General features: G+C 47.1%; 1 protein-coding gene across 2 annotated transcripts; it reads left to right on the forward strand.

Annotated features, from left to right (window-relative positions):
- The first annotated feature begins 531 nt into the window (after nucleotides 1–531).
- GPX7 (glutathione peroxidase 7) lies at nucleotides 532–8,454 on the forward strand. Of its 2 annotated transcripts, none has more exons than XM_039473995.2 (3): nucleotides 532–711; nucleotides 4,901–5,162; nucleotides 6,807–8,454. In XM_039473995.2, the coding sequence occupies exons 1-3, from the start codon at nucleotides 571–573 to the stop codon at nucleotides 6,968–6,970; spliced, it is 567 nt and encodes a 188-aa protein (XP_039329929.2). In that variant the 5' UTR covers nucleotides 532–570; the 3' UTR covers nucleotides 6,971–8,454. The 2 variants fall into 2 exon arrangements, with proteins under 2 accessions (XP_039329929.2, XP_074236935.1); XM_074380834.1 differs by lacking the exon at nucleotides 6,807–8,454 and adding an exon at nucleotides 6,075–6,795 and having other exon boundaries at nucleotides 537–711.
- Nucleotides 8,455–20,299: the final 11,845 nt, after the last annotated feature.

A 20,299-nucleotide genomic window follows, 5' to 3' on the forward strand; every position in this document is an offset into this window, starting at 1 on the left:
CTGCAACAGGCCCTCAGTCCTCTCTTCTCTCTCAGCCATCACTTTCAGGGAATATTCATTCGTTCACCTGAAGTTTGGAGGCACCATTCAACCGTTAAAGTGTTTCGTATCCGTTTTTCTATTACTTCTATCCTATACTGACTAGGTGGATCAGGAAGGGAGATTAGCCCCACTAAACATGTGGAGAAACTGAGGCCGGAGTGGGGGCGTGACCAGACCAGCCTAAGGCCGCTGCACGAATGAGAAGCTGAGCTCTCAGATTTTTGTCTCCGTGTCCCTGCCAAGTCTCTGCATCCTGGGACAAGAGGGAGGCTCACTGAAACGAACTCTGGTATCAGGGGACAGAATCCTGAAACCCTGGCTCTGAGGTCCGGTACGGGAGGGCGCTGCCCCGGGACAGACGGAGAAACGGAGGCCCAGAGCCAGTCACCCACCGCCTGCGGAGAACGAGAAGGGGGCGCGTCCCGTCTTGCGGGCCGAGCGGCGCCGTTGCCGCCTCCTCCCACCCCCCGTGCCGGGCCCGCCCGCCCCGTCTTCGCCCTCGCGACGCCGCCACCCCGGGAGCGAGCCATGGTGGTGGTGGCGGCGGCGGCGGCGGCGTGGCTGCTCCTGTGGGCCGCGGCCTGCGCGCAGCGGGAGCAGGACTTCTATGACTTCAAGGCGGTCAACATCCGGGGCAAACTGGTGTCGCTGGAGAAGTACCGCGGCTCGGTGAGTGCGCGGGGTCTGGCGGCGCCGCGCGGCGCGGCCGCATCCCGGTGGGGCCTGCTGGGGGCGCCCTACAGCCCGGACCCCTGAGCGGGGTGACTCCGAGGGCGCCCCGGCCGCGCGGCCGCCAGACCCCGGCCCCCGCCCCACTCAGCTGCGACCCCCGGCGCGGCGCCCCCATCCCGCGCCCGGCCCGCCCCGCGGCTACGTGGCACGGCCCTGGCGCGCAGGAACCCGAAGCGCTCGCAGTCCTAGCCCACTTCGCTACCGTCACCTTTGGGCAGCGGGGTCCACCCCTTCGCCGGGAGGCCGGCTACCACTGCCCAGCCTTTGCTATTCACGGGTGGAAAAAGTAGCATCTCACGGCCTTGCTCTCTGCCGTCCCCACTTTCCGCATCTGGAACGGGGAGTGGCTGATTCGGAGTCCGGTGAGGAACACTGTGGAGATGGATGTGCAGGGCAGATGGAGTTATTTCAGATGCCCGGAGACCTCACGCGGATCATCCCTGGGAGAGGGCACAAAGGCCCGGAGAGGGCAGGCGTTCGCACGAGGTCACACTACACTAGAAAGACAGAGCCTGGAAGAGAACCCCACCGCCACCGCCCTCCTTCCGGAGTCCTCTCCAGGCCAAGTCCTTAGATGGCAGCAGAGGGGGAGAGATAAGAGTCATCCAGGCTAACTGACCCCTCCTTACCAAGAGGGAATCGAAGCTCAGAGAGGATTTCGGAGAGGAAGAGTGGTCTGAGTTGAGTCTTTGAACACAAGTGGATTTTACCCAGACTAACCAGCAAAGAGCAAGAAGGGTGGGGAGTGGTGGGGCCAGGAGTTTCAGCTGTTGTGCTTGAAAGAGTCTAAAGCTGGAGGCTAAGAGTGGCGGAAGATGAGGCTGAAAAGGTTAGCAAGGGACCAGGCGGGACCTTGAACACTACATTGAGAGGCCTGGATGTCACATTATGTGCAATGAAGAACTCTGAGAGTGGGCCTCCTCAGGATGGACCTGGGGACTCGGGTGAGATGGCTGGGGAGTTGAACTCTAATGAACAGGAGGACCAGCATCTAGTTTTGGATGAACCACACAAAAATGGATGTCAGCATTCTCCTGGGAGCAACACCATCTTTAGTGAAGGCAGTACTCTATAAACCTTGAAATTTTCGATTATGCTAGGAGTGCCGGGGGTCAGTAATCCCTGTCCTGACTGTCCCCCACAGTGTCATGAGTTTCAAATAAGCTGACAGTGTAGGTACACTTAGTAAACTGTAGAGTGCTTTGCATCTGTGTTTGGCGGATCCCAGCAGGAACCTCATTCAGAGCTCAGGGAAAAGAACCAAGAACAGAGCCAGTTTCAATTCAGGCCTCCCATTCTCTCTCAGGAAGCTCACCAGAGAGCCCCAGGTAGCGCTTGACCAGCTCTGCTAGTTAAGCAGAGCACCTACTGTATACTAACTAGATACTAGGCCAGGACCTGGGGATACATTGGTGAATAAAACAGATACATTTCCGCTTTAATGGAGCTTACATGGGGTGAGGAGAAGAAAGAGACAATAAACAAGGAACTGAGAAATGCACAAGGTAATTCCCAGTAGTAATAAGAGCTAAAGCAAAAATAGAACAAGGTCACACAGCTAGTAAGAGAATTAGAATATGAACCCAGACAGTCCAGCTCCAGCATCTATGTCCTTACTTGCCAAGTTCAGCGGTAAGCCAGGGAACCATAAGTCCAGAGAAGCTGTAACTGGTACAGAGTTAACCCAAGCTAGGCCTGCTGCTAGGGCAATATGCTCATTCCTTCACTGGCAGACATTTCCTGGCTCCTACTATATGCCTGACACTGGGCCCAGCTTTAGTGACATAGCCATGGGCAAGACTGACATGGTTGATGCCTTCAGGCTAATTGGGACCATAGTCATTTGGACCAGTATGGATGAATGAGTGACCATTTGGGAATGTGTGGGGTTATGTATGTTCTGGTAGGCCTGAGTGTAGAGTGTGTGTGTGTGTGTGTGTGTGTGTGTGTGTGTGTGTGAATAGTTTGTTTCTTCTGTGTACAAATGAGTCTGTCTGTGCTTGTATATGTATATATGAAAATTAACTGTGTGTACTTCAGTGTGTCTGTCTGTTTTGGTTTCTAAGGACCAAGATTTTTGGTTTCAGGGATGGAACTAGAAGCCAGATTTTCCCCTGTCTAAAAGTATGGGCAGACATGCAAGGTGTGAGTTAAAAATAAGCAAGCTTTGGCCAGGCATGGTGGCACACATCTGTAATCCCAACATTTTGGGAGGCCGAGGCAGGCAGATCACAAGGTCAGGAGTTTCAGATCAGCCTGGCCAACATGGTGAAAACCCATCTCTACTAAAAATATACAAAAATTAACCAGGCATGGTGGCATGTGCGCCTGTAATCCCAGCTACTCAGGAGACCAAGGCAGGAGAGGCAGAGGTTGCAGTGAGCTGAGATCGTGCCACTGTACTCCAGCCTGGGCGACAGAGCAAGACTCCAGCTCAAAAAAAAAAAAAAAGCAAGCTTTAATTTTCTCGTTGCCCATGGATCCAGGAGCAGGGAAAAAGGGAAAAAGGGAAAAATGGAAGAAAAAAAAAAAGGAAGAGACTTATGAGTCCTAGTTTCTCACCATTCTAGGCAGAGTATAGTATATGCTGACCTCAGATTGAGGAGGTTGTTCTAATAACCAGTGGCCCCAGGCCCGTGCCTGGTCCTTTCTTACCTGGTGGAGGTAGAGTGCCAACATACAACTCAGTGGTTCAGTCATCTAGCCCAGTGGTTCTCAACTAGGGGTGATTTTTCCCTTTAGGGCACAATTGGCAATGCCCGGAGACATTTTTGATTGTCAAGACTAGGCATCTATGGGTTGAGGCCAGGGGTGCTGCCAAACATCTGACAATGAATAAATAGGACATCCCCCGAACAACAATTACCTGACCCAAATGTCAGTAGTGGTTTGGCTGAGAAAGGAAAATAGGACTAGGCTGCCCGGGCACAGGGCGGGGTTTAAAATCCTTTAATAATATATAGCAAGAAGCTGAAAACATAGCATTAGAGCCAAAATTCTAATTGCAGCATTATAATCAAGTTCTGTTAGCCAGCTTTATATTTATTGCCTAAAGGCTTTAATAAATTTAGGAATTAGTCTAGTGATCAAAGAAAGTGGTAGGCCAGACATGGTGGTTCATAACTGTAATCCTAGTACTTTGGGAGGCTGAATTGGTAGGATTGCCTGAGGGTAAGAGTTTGAGTCCAGCCTGGGCAACATGGAGAGACCTGTCTCTACCAAAAGCAAAAATTTAAAAATTAGCCAGGTGTGATGGCACGTGCCTGTAGTCCTAGCTATTTGGGAGGATGAGGCGGAAGGATCACTTTAGCTCAGGAGCTTGAGACTGCATAACTGATGTCCTGTTATGATCATGCCATTGCTCCAGCTAGAGACCTTGTCTCAAAAAAAACAACAAAAAAAGTGGTGTTGATTTACTGGAGAGGAGAGGGACAAAAAGGGATTGCCCTGGGGTTTCGAGGGTTCTTTTCTCAAGAAAACCTGTCTATGTTCCCATGCAGGTATTTGTGTTTATGTGCACACTTCCTCATTCAGCTGACACTGAAAACTTTTTCATATGCCAGGCCCAGAGATAAAGCGGTCATAGCTCCTTCCCTCCACAGGTTCACATTCTAGAAGGGAGACTGACACATATATAGGCAACCACAATGCTGAGTGGCGAGTGCTAGCTGACTGAGCCAAAAATTGAGCCCAGGTCTGCCTTTGTAACCCCTCTTATCAGCTCTCAGTGTGTATTCACCAGTATATGTGCCTCTGCCTGTGGATGTGCTGTGTGTGGGGGTGTATGTGTGGTGTTTGCTCATATATGTTTGAATCGTGGCACATGTACATACCTATTTATGTATATTATTATTGGTGAACATACGTTCACAGATGCTCCTGTATGTGTGCACACATTTATAAGCCCCTGGATGTTTGATTTCATATGTGCCGGTCTGTGTGCATGTGTCTGTGTATGTGTGAGAGCATTGCACACACATTTACATATGTGTACACTGTGTTCTTGTATGTGTGAGGCAGTATTAACTGTTGAGGGAGTCACATATGTGGACATGTCAGGGCACGTACAGGTTCATGCCTCTTCACTGGGTTGTCTGGGCTGTTTTGTTTTGTTTCTGTCATACAGGTGTCCCTAGTGGTGAATGTGGCCAGCGAGTGTGGCTTCACAGATCAGCACTACCGAGCTCTGCAGCAGCTGCAGCGGGACCTGGGTCCCCACCACTTCAACGTGCTCGCCTTCCCCTGCAACCAGTTTGGCCAACAGGAGCCTGACGGCAACAAGGAGATTGAGAGCTTTGCCCGCCGCACCTACAGCGTCTCATTCCCCATGTTTAGCAAGATTGCAGTCACTGGTACTGGTGCCCATCCTGCCTTCAAGTACCTGGCCCGTGAGTCCTGGTCTCTTCATCCTCTCACACCTCCCTCAGCTGGCTGAGGCCATGGCTCCTTGGGCAGCAGAAGCCACTGGCTGGGTGGGTGGCCTGGGGCCCCTTCCCCTTCCTGATCCTCTCAGGTGGACTGATGCTTTGCTCCAGCACTAATCTTTGAGGAGAGTGAAGGCAGGTACAAGCTGAGGGGTATTCCTGCCTAAGAATATCTCCATACCGGCCAGGCGCGGTGGCTCAAGCCTGTAATCCCAGCACTTTGGGAGGCCAAGGCGGGTGGATCACGAGGTCAAGAGATCGAGACCATCCTGGTCAACATGGTGAAACCCCGTCTCTACTAAAAATACAAAAAAATTAGCTGGGCATGGTGGTGCATGCCTGTAATCCCAGCTACTCAGGAGGCTGAGGCAGGAGAATTGCCTGAACCCAGGAGGCGGAGGTTGCGGTGAGCCGAGATTGTGCCATTGCACTCCAGCCTGAGTAACAAGAGTGAAACTCTGTCTCAAAAAAAAAAAAAAAAAAAAAAAGAATATCTCCATACCTGCTGCTTCTCACTTCTCCTTCAGAAGGGATCCTGTTTTAGACTTTTCTGGGATCCTGTTTTCACATTCAGGGGCTCCTAGAAGGAGACATTTGAGTCACTGTGAATTAGATGAGTTTATGGACTTATGATGGAGAAACCAAGGCATAGACAGAGGATGCCACCTGCCTGGAGAAAGCTGACCAAGATGGCGGACAGGCATCTCCACCCTTGGTCAGCAGTGGAGTCTTAGGCCATGGAGGGAGACCTTCTGAGCTAAAATACCAGATCTTAATATTTGAGAAATAGATCCCTTCTCCAGCTGCAGAAGCCTCAGAGCCATAGAATGGGGTCATGGGCTAAGCTTGTCATTATGACCCTGTTTCTTCCTTTAGGCCTTCTCCTCCTTTGGAGGCCCTATTTTTGCCTTTTCTCACTCCGTGCTTCCAGCGGCTTTTGTATCCCTTGCCAGCACCCCACCCTGCAACCCATTCACCTGGAGGAGTAAATGAGAAGCAACAGTGCAGCAAACAAAAGGTCCCTTACAGAGGCAGGTTTGCATTTTGCTCTGTGGGTCAGTCCTAATGTTTGTTTTCTTCTCTGTGTTCTTTTATTAGTTCCTTCCCAGTTCGCACAGTTATAGATCAAACCTGGCCTTGCTTTTAAAAGCACCTGGGGAGCTCTTAAAAATGCACAAGCCTGAGACCTACTGAAGTAGGGCCCAAGAATCTTATTTTAAGCACTCCCCTGCCCCCCAGTGATTCTGATGCAACCAGTCCACGGACTAACATTTGGAAACCATTAAAACTGAATTAGAGAATAGGGTGTAGACTATTCAGTAGTTCGAGGTCATTAATAAAGGAGGATTTGATACCACTTTATCAGATAAATCACACAATCCTAAAGCAGTCATTCTCAACCTTGGCCCATATTAGAATCTCCCAGAGAGCTTTTGAAAAATGCTGATGCCTGAGCCTCATCTGCAGAGATTCTGGTTGGAGTGGTCTGCAGTGTGGACTGGGCATCAGGATTAGCTGCCACCAGGGAAAGACGGACACCGAGAGTGAAGTTCCAGGAGAGGGTAGGCAGGCTAGCACGCTTTGCTTTCCTTCTTCCTTTTTCTCTAGAGACTTCTGGGAAGGAGCCCACCTGGAACTTCTGGAAATACCTTGTAGCCCCAGATGGAAAGGTGGTAGGGGCTTGGGACCCAACCGTGTCCGTGGAGGAGATCAGACCCCAGATCACAGCACTTGTGAGGAAGCTCATCCTACGGAAGCGAGAAGACTTATAACCACTGCCTCTCCTCCTCCACCACCTCATCCCGCCCACCTGTGCGGGGCTGACCAATGCAAACTCAAATGGTGCTTCAAAGGGAGAGACCCAGTGACTCTCCTTCTTCACTCTTATGCCACTGGTCCCATCATTCCTGTGTGGGGGGGGAAATTCTCCTATTTTGATTATTTGAAACTTACAGCAGCAAATAAGAACTCTTGACCGATGAATCACCAGCCAGTAAGAACCTCTTGCCAATGAAAATGTGTGGCAAGTAGAAGTATATCAAGCAATAATCTCCCACCCAAGGCCTCTGTAAACTGGGACCGATTCTTACCTCACAGGGCTGTTGTGAGGATTAGGGTAAAATATCTGTGAACATGCCTAGGCAGTGCCAGCCAAATAGGAGGCATTCAATAAACATTTTTTGCATATAAACCAAAAAATAACTTGTTATCAATAAACACTTGCATCCAACATGAATTTCCAGCCAATGAGAATCCAGGCCAAGGTTTGGTTGTTGTTTCCTCTGTGTTATTTTCTTCATTACAAAAGAAATGCAAGTTCATTGTAAAAATCCAAACAATACCTCATGATATAAAATAAAAATGAAAGTATCCTCCTCATTTCCCATAGTTTCGCTCCCTAGAGGTAAACAGTGTTAGCAGTTTGGCACAAAGGCTGCCAGGCCTTTGGTTTTTTTTAATCAAGCCAATCATTATTGTCCAATAAGAATTCACTGAGTGGCCAGGCACAGTGGCTTACTCCTAGCCAGGCACAGTGGCTTAATCCTAGCACTTTGGGAGGCCAAGGTGGAAGATCACCTGAAGTCAAGAGTTAGAGACCAGCCTGGTCAACGCGGTGAAACCTCATCTCTACAAAAATATAAAAATTAGCCAGGCATAATGGTGGTTGCCCGTAATCCCAGCTACTTGGGAGGCTGAGGCAGGAGAATAGCTTGAAATCAGGAGGTGGAGGTTGCAGTGAGCCAAGATCATGCCATTGCACTCAAGCCTGGGCAGCAGAGAGAGACTCTGTCTAAAAAAAAAAAAAATCCACTGAGTAATCCACTAGCCAAAAGTACACCTCAATAACAAATAGGCAAAGGAGATGAATAAATAATTCTCAGAAGAATATAGATGGATAATAAGAATATGAAAAGATATCTAGCCTCATTCAAGTTTGAAATATTTTTTTTAATGATAATACCCCTGGTTGGCAGAGATGTGAGGAAATGGGCATTCACATAAACTGTGGGACAATAAACTGGCAGAAGTGTTTGGAGGGTGATTTGCCAATACGTTTTAAAACAAAATGTTCATACCTTTTGTTTTGTTTTTGTTCTGAGACAGAGTCACACCCTGTTGCCCAGGCTAAAGAAGAGTGGCTTGATCATAGCTCACTGCAACCTCAGCCTCCTGAGTAGCTAGGACTACAGGCACACGCCACCATGCAGCATAGTGGGACCCCACCTCTCCAAAAAAAAAAAAAGAAAGAAAGAAAGAAAGAAATAGCTGGGCATGGCAGTGCATGCCTGTAGTCCCAGCTATCAGGAGGCTGAGGTGAGAGAATTGCTAAAGCCTGGGAGGTCAAGGCTGCAGCGAACCGTAATCATGCCACTACACTCAGCCTGGATGACAGAGGAGACCTTGTCTCAAAAAAAAAAGTCTGTTAGTAAATTATGGTACAAAGCAAAATTGTAAACTAATATTAAAATGAATGAATTGGGCCAGGCATGGTGGCTTACACCTGTAATCCCAGCACTTTGAGAGGCCACGGCAGGTGGATCATGAGGTCAGGAGTTCAAGACCAGCCTGGCCAACATGGTGAAACCCTGTCTCTGCTAAAGATACAAAAAATTAGCTGGGTGTGTGGCATGCCTATAATCCCAGCTACTCGGGAGGCTGAGGCAGGAGAATCGCTTGAACCCAGGAGGCGGAGGTTGCAATGAGCCAAGATCACCATTGCATTCCAGCTTGGGTAACAGGGAGAGACTCCATCTTAAAAAAAAAAAAAAATGAATGAATTAAGTCTCTATATGCTTCCATAGAAAGTTGTGCAAAAGTGTAAAAAGAATAAGTTGTAAAACAGAATGAACATATGCACATACCCAGAAAAGCCAGTATGAACAGGTGTGATGTTTTTATTAAAAATTTACAATGTTGCTGGGTACAGTGGTTTCTGCCTGTAATCCCAGCACTTTGGGAGGCAGAGGTAGGAGGATTGCTTGAGCCCAGGAGTTCAAGACCAGTCTGGGCAACATGGAAAGACTCTGTCTCTGCAAAAAAAAATTTTTAATTATCCAGGCATGATCACTCACACCTGTAGTCCCAGCTACTCAGGAGGCTGAGGCAGGAGGATTGTCTGAGCCCAGGAGGTTGAGTCTGCAGTGAGCTATGTTTGCCCCACTACACTCCAGCCTGGGCAATGGGAGTGAGATCCTGTCCCAAAATTTTAAAACCTTTACAATGTTAAGTAGGAGGGAAAGAGAGAGGGAAAAATTAGACCAAACTCTTAGTGGTGGTTGTCTATGAGGGGCTGAGTTGGGATAACAGGAGTCATTTTCATTAAGTTTCTGTAATGTTTTAATTTTGTATGTCAAATCCTATTTCACCTTTATATAAATATGAAAAGAGGCTGCTAAAAATTGGGGTGCAGCCTGGGAAACATAGTGAGACTTCATCTCTACAAAAAATCCAAAAATTAGCCAGGTGTGGTGGTGCACACCTGTAGTCCCAGCTACTCAGGAGGCTGAATCAGGCGAGTCACTTGAGCCTGAGAGTTTGAGGCTACAGTGAGCTATGATCATGCCACTGCACTCTAACTTAAGCAACAGAGTAAGATACTGTTTTTTTAAAAATGGGGTGATGGGCAGAGTCACTGGTAGATAATTCATTAGCCAATGAAAATTTCAGGTCTACTTTATCCAAGGTCACTCTTTTAGAAGACTGGAGCCTCTGATTCAAGTCCTGGTCGTGCCCCTGACTCACAACAAATTCTTCCCTCTGCTGTCCTCCGTTTTCTTATTGGACAATGAAAGGGTTGAACTGTGCTTAGGATTTTCACAGTCTCCCTTCATGGTGCTTCTCAAAAGCTAACCAGAGTGAAGTGAAGTCTGTTCATGGGGTGGCCGCAGCACCCTCCCATGGTGGCCTCTCAGCTGCCCTTATACACCCTCCTCTAAGCTGCAGCTCTGCATGTGCTCATGTGCATGCACACACACAGAGTGAAGCCCAGCTCTAGACATGTTCACATTGGACATCTGGGAACCACTGTCTCCTGCAGCTACCTCCCTCCCTCCGTACCCACTGTCTCCACCACCTGTCAGTCTGCCTCTCCTCGCTGTGCTCACCAAGGCCATCACTTAGTGCTTTATCTCTAAAACCAATGAACATCTCTCACCTTGTCCTCCTTGAGCTCTCAGCCGAATGGGACACTGCAGACTCTGCTCTTCTCCCTGGCACATGCTAGTCCCTTGGTGTTCTTGCCTCTGCTCTTAGTTCCCCCCATCTCTCTAAGTGTTGCTTCCTTCTCAGTATCAACGTCTCTCCCTTCTCTACTCACTCCTTCCCTGCTGGTCTTCCGTGGAATTCTAGTCTGATCTAATTTCTCACCCCATATACCCTTCCATAGCCAGCTCACTTTTTCCCATGGTTTTGACCACCATCTAGACCCTAATGACACCCAAATCTCTATATCCATGCAGGACTCCCGTCCACCTGCCTCCTGTGGATCTCTACAGATACCTCAATTCAACATGTCCAGGACTAAATTCACCCTCATCTTTCCCTGACACATCTGCTCTTCCACCCTGTCTTGGCAGCCCCTGGAGCCTTCTCTTTTTTTTTTGAGATTCAGTTTCGCTCGTTACCCAGGCTGGAGTGCAATGGCGCGACCTCGGCTCACCGCAACCTCCGCCTCCTGGGTTCAGGCAATTCTCCTGCCTCAGCCTCCTGAGTAGCTGGGATTACAGGCACGCACCACCATGCCCAGCTAATTTTTTGTATTTTTAGTAGAGACGGGGTTTCACCATGTTGACCAGGATGGTCTCAATCTCTTGACCTTGTGATCCGCCCACCTTGGCCTCCCAAAGTGCTGGGATTACAGGCGTGAGCCATGGCGCCCAGCTGGAGCCTTCTCTTTTACACACCATGTAATTATCACACTCTATTCCCATCATTTAAGCAACTGCCCTCCCTTCCCTCTCCTGAGCATAGTGCTAGGCCCTTAATAGATGAAATTAAATTATGTCATACACATTTGGAGCACCAACTCCATGCCTGCTCCTGCCTAGCCCCTATTTGGAAACCAAAGATGAGCAAACCCATTTCCCCAGAAATTTAGAGTCCAGCTGAGAACTTTATACGCTGCCAATGAGCCCTGCAGTCTTATGGACTTTATTAGCTTTCTGCTGTTCTCAAGCCCCCTCTAACACATGCAAGAGTGCCCTAGGAAAAAGCTACTTTAAATCCTTATCAACAGTCACCTTAGTAATTGGTTAACCAGTATCTGCTAAGATCTTGCTTTTAGATTAATCCTTTGGTTATCAAATAACACTTGAGTAGTTATTATTTATCTACCCACACCTTAATTATCTTCTAACACCTTATTTACAAGCCAAATACTTTATTTTATTAGGGTATATCATAGGACTTAGTAGTTTAACAGTATTTGCTATGCCTTAGTTATTAATCAAATTTCCTTCCCTCCCTCCCTCCCTCCCTCGTTCCCTCCTTTTCTTCCTTTTTTTTACTTACTTTCTTTTTACTTTTCTTTTCTTTTCTTTTTTTGGGGGGCGGGGGAGGTTTTTGCTTTGAAACAAGGTCTTACTGTCTCCCACAGGCTGGAGAGCAGTGGTGCAATCACAGTTCACTGCAGCCTTGACCTCCTAGCTCAGGCAATCCTCCCACCTCAGCCTTCTGAGTAGCTGGGACCACATGTGTGCACCACCATGTCTGGTTAATTTTTGTATTTTTTGTAGAGATGGGTTTTCACCATGTTGCCCAGGCTGGTCTTTAACTCCTGGGCTCAAGCGATCTGCCCACCTTGGCCTCCTAAAGTGCTAGCATTACAGGTGTGAGCCACCATGCCCTGCCTTAATCAATATTTTAGTTACCTGATCCCTTAGCTTTCTTCTGAGTTTAGAGTACATTAGCAAGTCAGAAACCACCAGTTAGGACTTTGGGGAGGCTGTCATTTCTGGATATGGAATATCACAGGCCTTTGTCTTTTGCTGAACTCTCCTCTTACCCCAAAATCAGGCGTCCCCAAACTATGGCCCGCAGGCCGCATGCAGCCCCCTGAGGCCATTTATCCGGCCCCCCGCCGCACTTCAGGAAGGGGCACCTCTTTCATTGGTGGTCAGTGAGAGGAGCACAGTATGTGGCGGCCCTCCAACGGTCTGAGGGACAGTGAACTGGCCCCCTGTGTAAAAAGTTTGGGGACGCCTGCCCAAAACGATTCTCTTTCAACATCAACCGGCCCCAGGTCCTGAGAGAAAAGGAGGTCCCGTTCTAATTACTTATTTCCTTCTCTGAGCCAGGCTGGGGGAGACTTCCTAGACTGTTGTGACTGGAAGTGACTTTCATTCATCAACAAATATTTCTAAAGCACTGCATAGCTGTCAAGTTCTCCCTACGTCCTAACAGTATATCAGCAAACAAAATGGGCATGTTTCTAGCTGTTACGGTACTTAAGAATAGTGGAAAAGATAAACATTAAATAACTATTCTGATTATTATATGATTACAATTATGATAAGCACCAGGATTGTAAGTATAGGGAGCTGTGAGCACGTATAAAAGTGGCACTTGACCTATTGTGGGATTTAGAGACTTCCCTGAGGAATGACATTTAAGCTGAAAGCTGAAATTTCAATAAGAATTAGGGAAAAAAGGTAGGGAAGTCCTAAGCAGACAGAGTGGCTTGAGCAAAAGCCCAAAGGAAAGAATAGGTTGATATGATGGAGCCACATGAGAAATCGAAGGACCAGAGAGGTAGGCAGATGCTGGATCAGGCAGGGCCTTGTGAAATCTAAGTAAGAAATGATGTGACCTGGCCTAGCATGACAGCACCTATCTTCTATAGGTATGAGAAGATCTTCCTTAGAGTCCAAAATCTGACAGCCAGAAATAAACCCTGGAGCAGAGGCAGACATTGAACTACTGGTAGAAGTAGGCTGCAGCCGGGTGCGGTGACTCACGCCTGTAATCCCAGCACTGTGGGAGGCTGAGGCAGGTGGATTGCTTGAGGTCAGGAGTTCGAGACCAGTCTGGCCAACATGGTGAAACCCCGTCTCTACTAAAAATACAAAAATTAACTGGGGGTGGTGGCTTGCGCCCATTGTCTTAGCTACTGGAGAGGCTGAGGCAGGAGAATTGCTTGAACCTGGGAGGCAGAGGTTGCAGTGAGCCCAGATAGCACCATTGCACTCCAGCCTGGGCGACAGAGTGAGACTCCATCTCAAAAATAATAATAATAATAATAAGGCTGCTCTGGGGGCTGCCCGGAGAACGGGTCACCATGGAGACACCTGTAGAAGCAGGCAGCCCTGAAATCCCCCAGCTCTAGCAGAGCCAACCAAGTAGCTGAGAAGATTGCCAAGACAGGGGTCCCTACTAACCATCTGTTGCTTTCACGGATTCCTGGACACCCCTGGAGTGATTACATTGCAGATAGTCCACTTTTTTTTTTTTCCTGTTTCTTTCTTTCTTTCTTTCTTTCTTTTTTTTTTTTTTTTTTTTTTTGAGACAGAGTCTCATCTGTTGCCCAGGCTAGAGTGCAGTGGTGCAAAACGATTCTCTTTCAACATCAACTGGCCTCAGGTCCTGAGAGAAGAGGAAGTCCCATTCTAATTACTTATTTCCTTCTCTGAGCCAGGCTGGAGGGGACTTCCTAGAATGTTGTGATTGGAAGGGACTTTCATTCATCAACAAATATTTCAAAATCACTGCATAGCTGTCAAGTTCTCCCGAAATTCTAACAATACATCAGCAAACAAAAAGTCTCCACCCCCCGCCAGGTTTAGGCAATTCTCATGCCTCAGCCTCCCAAGTAGATGGAACCACAGGTGCACACCACCATGCCCAACTAACTTGTTTTTGTTTTTGTTTTTGTTTGAGATGGAGTTTCACTCTTGTTGCCCAGTCTGGGGTGCCATGGTGCTATTTCACCTCCCACTTCAAGCGATTCTGCTGCCTTAGCCTCTCAAGTAGCTGAGATTATAGGCATGCACCACCACACCTGGCTGGCTAATTTTGCATTTTTAGCAGAGATGGGGTTTCACAATGTTGGTCAGCCTGGTCTTGAACTCCTGACCTCAGGTAATCTGCCCACCTCAGCCTCCCAAAGTGCTGGGATTATAGGTGTAAGCCACTGTACCTGGCCCAACTTTTTTATATTTTTAGTAGAGATGAGGTTTTGCCATGTCAGCCAGGTTACTCTCGAACTCTTGGCCTCAAGGGATCCTCCTGCTTCAGCCTCTCAAAGTGTTGGGATCATAGGCTTGAGTCATCACACCCAGTCTGAAGACCATGTTTTAAGAAGGAAACACTGCCTGTTGTACGAGTGGTGTTTAAAAAACAGAAAGAAAGAAACACTGCCTTGGGTATAACAAAAACTCTACAGCTTCCTACATACCCTTTAATCCCTGCATCTTAGTCCTCACCTGTGGCTTCTACCACTTTATATGAGGATAGAGATTTGGCAGTTATAACAGGAACCCAGAGGAAACAAGGTCTCAAATGAAGTAGAAGTTTATTTCTATCCCATGTGAAAGTCAGACCTTTACTCTGCTCTATGAACTCTCAGAGGCCCAGTCCTATGGTTCTGCCATCCCTGGGATCTTGCCACCATATGCATGGCCCAAGATGGCTAACCACCTTGACCATATTGTTTTAAGGCCCCTACAGCATATCTTACAGGTCAGAAGATCTTAGTCACATAGCCACACCCAGATCACTAAAAAATAAACTTATTTTTTTAAGATGGAGTCTCGCTCTATTGCCCAGGCTGGAGTGCAATGTGCAACCTTGGCTCACCACAACCTCTGCTTCCCGGGTTCAAGTGATTCTTCTGCCTCAGCCTCTTGAGTGGCTGGGACTACAGGTGCACACCACCACACCCAGCTAATTTTTGTATTTTTAGTTGAGACAGGGTTTCGATATGTTGGCCAGGCTGGTCACTCCTGACCTCGTGATCCACCTGCCTCAGCCTCCAAAAATGCTGGGATTACAGGCATGAGCCACCATGCCTGGCCAGAAATAAACTTTTTATTCTGTGTGACCATGTGCCCAAATGAAAATCAGGGGTTCCGTCAACACAGCAGAGGTGGAGAACAGATGTCGAGGGGGCAGGCACAAGTAGCCATTTCTGTCCCAGACCTTAACATCTTTCTCATCTCTCTCCTCTCCTTCTTTCTGCAGGATTCTGTCTCCATCTTCATTTGAGACTGTTTACTTTGGGTATCTTTTCTTTTCTTTTTTTTTGAGACAGAGTTTCACTCTTGTTACCCAAGCTGGAGTGCAATGGCGCGATCTCGGCTCACCACAACCTCTGCCTCCTGAGTTCAAGCAATTCTCCTGCCTCAGCCTCCTGAGTAGCTGTGACTACAGGCAATCGCCACCATGCCCAGCTAATTTTTGTATTTTTAGTAGAGACAGGGTTTCACCATGTTGACCAGGATGGTCTCGATCTCTTGACCTCGTGATCCACCCGCCTCGGTTTCCCAAAGTGCTGGGATCATAGGCATGAGCCACTGCTCCCGGCCTCTTTTCTTTTTTTTTTGAAATAGAGTCTTGCTCTGTGACCCAGGCTGGAGTACAGTGGTGCAATGTTGGCTTACTGCAACCTCCATCTCCCAGGTTCAAGAGATTCTCCTGTCTCAGCCTCCTGAGTAGCTGGGATTACAGGCACCCACCACCAGGCCTGTCTAATTTTTTGTATTTTTAGTGGAGATGAGGTTTCACCATGTTGACCAGGCTGGTCTCAAACTACTGACCTCAAGTGATCCGCCTGCCTTGGCCTCCCAAAGTGCTGGGATTATAGGTCTGAGCCACTGTGCCCAACCTGGGTTCCTTTAGAGCAGCCAAATCACTATCCTCACACAGAGTGATAGAAGCTACAGGTAAGGGTTAGGGTGTAGGGACTGTCCAGGCACAGTGGCTCATATCACTTTGGGAGGCCGAGGCAGGCAGACTGCTTGAGCCCAAGAGTTTGAGACCATCCTGGGCAATAAGACAAAACCCCGTCTCTACAAAAAAAAAAAAAATACCAAAAATATTAGCCAGAAGTGGTGGCACACACCAATAGTCCCAGCTACTTGGGTGGCTGAGGCAGGAGAATCACTTGAATCCAGGAAGTAGAGGTTGCAGTGAGCAGTGATTGTGCCACTGCACTCCCTGCTGGGCGACAGAGCGAGACCCTGTCTCAAAAAATAAAAATAAAAAAATATAAGATGTAGGGATGGAAGGAGATATGGATTTATCATCCTTCTAGATTATCTCTTTGGCCCCAGCTCCCTCCTCCAATCCATCTTTCATATTGCAAGCAGAATGTTCTAAAAAGCAAATCTGAACATATCAGCTGTCTGTTTCAGTGTGCTCCCAAAACCAAACTGCTTGCTGTGCTCTCTTTTATACCTTCTTCCCATTGCACAAGTGGAAATTATCTTCTTTGCCTTGAAATTGCTGGGTGCCTTATCTCCATGGTATTCCTTTAACTAAGCAATTTCCTGGCCCATAGAAGGCGTTCAAAATGCTGGTTGACTAACCTCATTGTCATCATCCATGTCTGTTTCTGAATATCCCAAGGACTGTCTGAACTCTTGGACCAGCTAGGTTCCTAATGAAAGACTCAAATCCTCCCAGAGAGGGACTTGACCACTCTCAGTGAGATGGAAAAGCTCAGGCAGAAGGCCCCTTCTTCCTAATCCCTTAGAATATCAGTTCTGTCTTCTGATCACCTGGCCAATCAAACCACACTCATCATTCCCCAGAGGGGAGTCCCAGGGCCACAAGAGACCTGATATTCATGATGATTGCATGGGAAATGCTTATATTTTAAAAGTATTCATAGTTTATCTGAAACTCAAATTTATCTGGTCATCCTGTATTTTATCAGGCAACCCTAATATAGGCTTGAGAACCATGCAGTAGGGAATTGAATTAGATGGCCTATGGAACCCACTCAACTCCAGGAAACAAAAGATTCTAAGATTCTTTTTAAAATTTGTATTTTCTTAGCTTTTTAGAGACAGGGGTCTTACTATGTTGTCCAGGCTGGATTAGAACTCAAGTCATCCTCCTGCCTCAGCCTCCCAAGTAGCTGGTATTACAGGTGCATGCCACCACACCTGGCTCCTAAGCTTCTTCTAGTTTGCCTTATTCCTTCGAGTGAAAGCAGAAACTCTTCTCAGGATTATAGTAAAAGAGTTGGGAACAATAACTTATAGGTGAATTAACGTAACAAATGACAGTACCCCCTTACTCGCTGTATAACCTTGGGACAGTCACCTAACCTCATTGAACATCCATTGCTTCATCTAGCCAATGAAAGGAAATCAAGATTTTATCTAATAAATGCCAGGTACTGCATAGACACTTACTTTTACCAGATCTCTTGCCTAGGACAATAAGACAAAATACTGTCTAAGAAGGCACTTTGTATGTGGGAATAGGCTGTAACAAATATAAAATGGTATCATATCTGTTTGCAATTTATTTCTTTTACTGACCCTTAGTGGGAAAGAAGCTTTCTTAGTTCCATCATATTGTAGAGGAAGAACATTGTCCAGGACTCTAGACTATACAGCAGTGGTTCTTTTTTTTGAGACAGAGTCTTGCTGTGTCACCCAGGCTGGAGTGCAGTGGGACAATTCCAGCTCACTGCAACCTCCGCCACCTGGCTCAAGTGATTCTCCTGCCTCAGCCACCTGAGCAGCTGGAACTACAGGCCTGCACCACCATGCCTGGCTCATTTTTGTATTTTTAGCAAAGACAGAGTTTTGCCATTGTTGGCCAGGCTGGTCTGGAACTCCTGACCTCAAGTGATCCACCCATTTTGGACTCCCCAAGTGCTGGGATTACAGGCTTGAAACACTGCATCTGGCTAGAGCAGTGGTTCTTAACTAGGAGTGATTTTCTTTCTTGGGGGACATTTGGCCATATCTGGAGACATTTTCTGTTGTTACAATTGGGCAATGGATACTACTGGCATCTAACAGGCAGAGGCCAGAGATACTGCTAAACATACTACAATGCAGAGAACTCCACAACAAAAAATTATCTAGGCTGGACACAATGGGTCACACCTGTAATCCCAGCACTTTGAGAAACCAAGGCAAGAAGATCACCTGAATCTAGGAGTTCAAGACCAACCTGGGCAACATGGCAAAACTATGTCTCTACACTTAAAAAAAAAAGCTAGACATGATATCTCACACCTGTAATCCCAGCACTTTGGGAGGCTGATGTGGGCAGATCACTTGGGGTCAGGAGTTCGAGACCAGCCTGGCCAACATGGTGAAACCCCGTCTTTACTACTCTACTACTACTAATAATAATAATAGCCAGACGTGGTGGTGAGTGCCTGTAATCCCAGCTACTCAGGAGGCTGAGGCACAAGAATGGCATGAACTCAGTAGGAGGAGGTTGCAGCGAGCTGAGATTGTGCCACAATACTCTAGCATGGGCAACAAAGTGAGAATCTGTCTCAAAAAATTTTTTTGTTTCAGCTGGCCATGATGATGTGTGCCTGTAGTTCTAGCTATTTGGGAGGCTGTGGTGAGAGGACTACTTGAGCTCAGGAGGTTGAGGTTACAGTGGGTCATGATTGCACCACTGCATTTCAGCCTGGGTGACAGAGAGAGATATCCAAGATCACCCACCAAGCCAGCTGCCAAGTAGCCACTGGAATCCAGGCTGATCTGGTCCCAAAGTCCTTGCCTTTCCCTATATTCATTGTTTCCTGGTCTCTGGTAACACTCCAGTAAAGAGAGGGTGGGTTTACAGCAAACTTGTCCAACCTACAGCCTGTGAGTCACAGGCTGCCCAGGATGGCTTTGAATGCAGCCCAACACAAATTTGTAAACTTTTATAAAACATGATGTTTTTATTTTTTGCCTTTTTTTTTTTTAAAGCTCATCAGCTATTGTTAGTGTTAGTGTATTTTATGTGTGGTCCAAGACAATTCTTCTTTCAATGTGGCCCAGGGAAGCCAAAAGACTGGATACCCCTAGTTTACAGTTAAAGACACTGATTCTAGGAAACGGTCATTCACCCAAGGTAAAAAAGTCTTGGAGTAAGTTCCAGAAGTGGCTGATATCAGGCTGAAAAGGAACCATGAACAAGAAAAATGCCTAATAACATGTAAAGTGCTGAACTCATGTTGAGATCAGAGAAGGAGGTAGGTGAAGGCAGTGTCTCCTTGAACTCTGGGGACAGGCATTTCTACCATTCCTGCCTGTATCCTTGGGTGAGAAACTTATTCTTTCTGAGCCTCAATATATTTATATACAAAATACCCATCTTTTGGAATTTTTTGTTCATTTATTAATTCCTCACTTCAGGCAGGATAGACCCATATGGCCATGCACATTTTGAAGGTGTCCAGCCAAAGGGACAAGGGTAGAAATCTAGCCTGAACTGTGATTACTAAGCCTTGCCTTTGGCACAGAGCTACATAAGGCCAAACAAAGTGGCACTTTTTTTTTTTTTTTTCTGATTTGCAAAACCACAAAGGCATACAAAGGAATGAAGGCAAAGTCAGTAGCCCTGTCCTTGAGAGCCAGGCCCTAGGCTGAGTGCTATGAAACCTAGGCTGACGTGGGCATAACCTCTATTCTAGAGAAACCTGGAGTATAAAGCTGTGATTCCTAAGTAAGGTGATGGCACACAGTTGGTGCTCAATGAATAGTATACATACAGTCAAGACAGCAAATGCTGAAAGAAAGAATGATGTGCTGAGAGCTGGTCACAGAAAAGCTTGCTGCAAGAGGGACTTCTTCAAGCCATGCATTGAATGGGAGAGGATTTAAGTACACAGAAAGAGGGAAAATCACGTGGGTAAGAACTTATGAAAAAAGGCTCCTTTCCCCAGACAGACTAGCTGAATCAGAGGCTTCCTGTTAGAAAGAAGAGGTAGGAATCATTGGAGAAATAGAGAGAGTTCAGATTTTAGAGGTCAGACTGGAATAACTGGGACTACTTCGAAAGCTCCCATCAAGTCTTCAGAAGAGCTCTCTGTTGACAAATGTGTGATGGAAAAGAATCAAGTGGTAAAAACACACAATTATCCAGAGGAAAAAGAATAGCACAATTTTACCCCCAAATTCTAAAGAATTATCTTCAAC

Source organism: Saimiri boliviensis, chromosome 11 (genome assembly GCF_048565385.1).
Source record: "Saimiri boliviensis isolate mSaiBol1 chromosome 11, mSaiBol1.pri, whole genome shotgun sequence".
NCBI lineage: Eukaryota > Metazoa > Chordata > Mammalia > Primates > Cebidae > Saimiri > Saimiri boliviensis.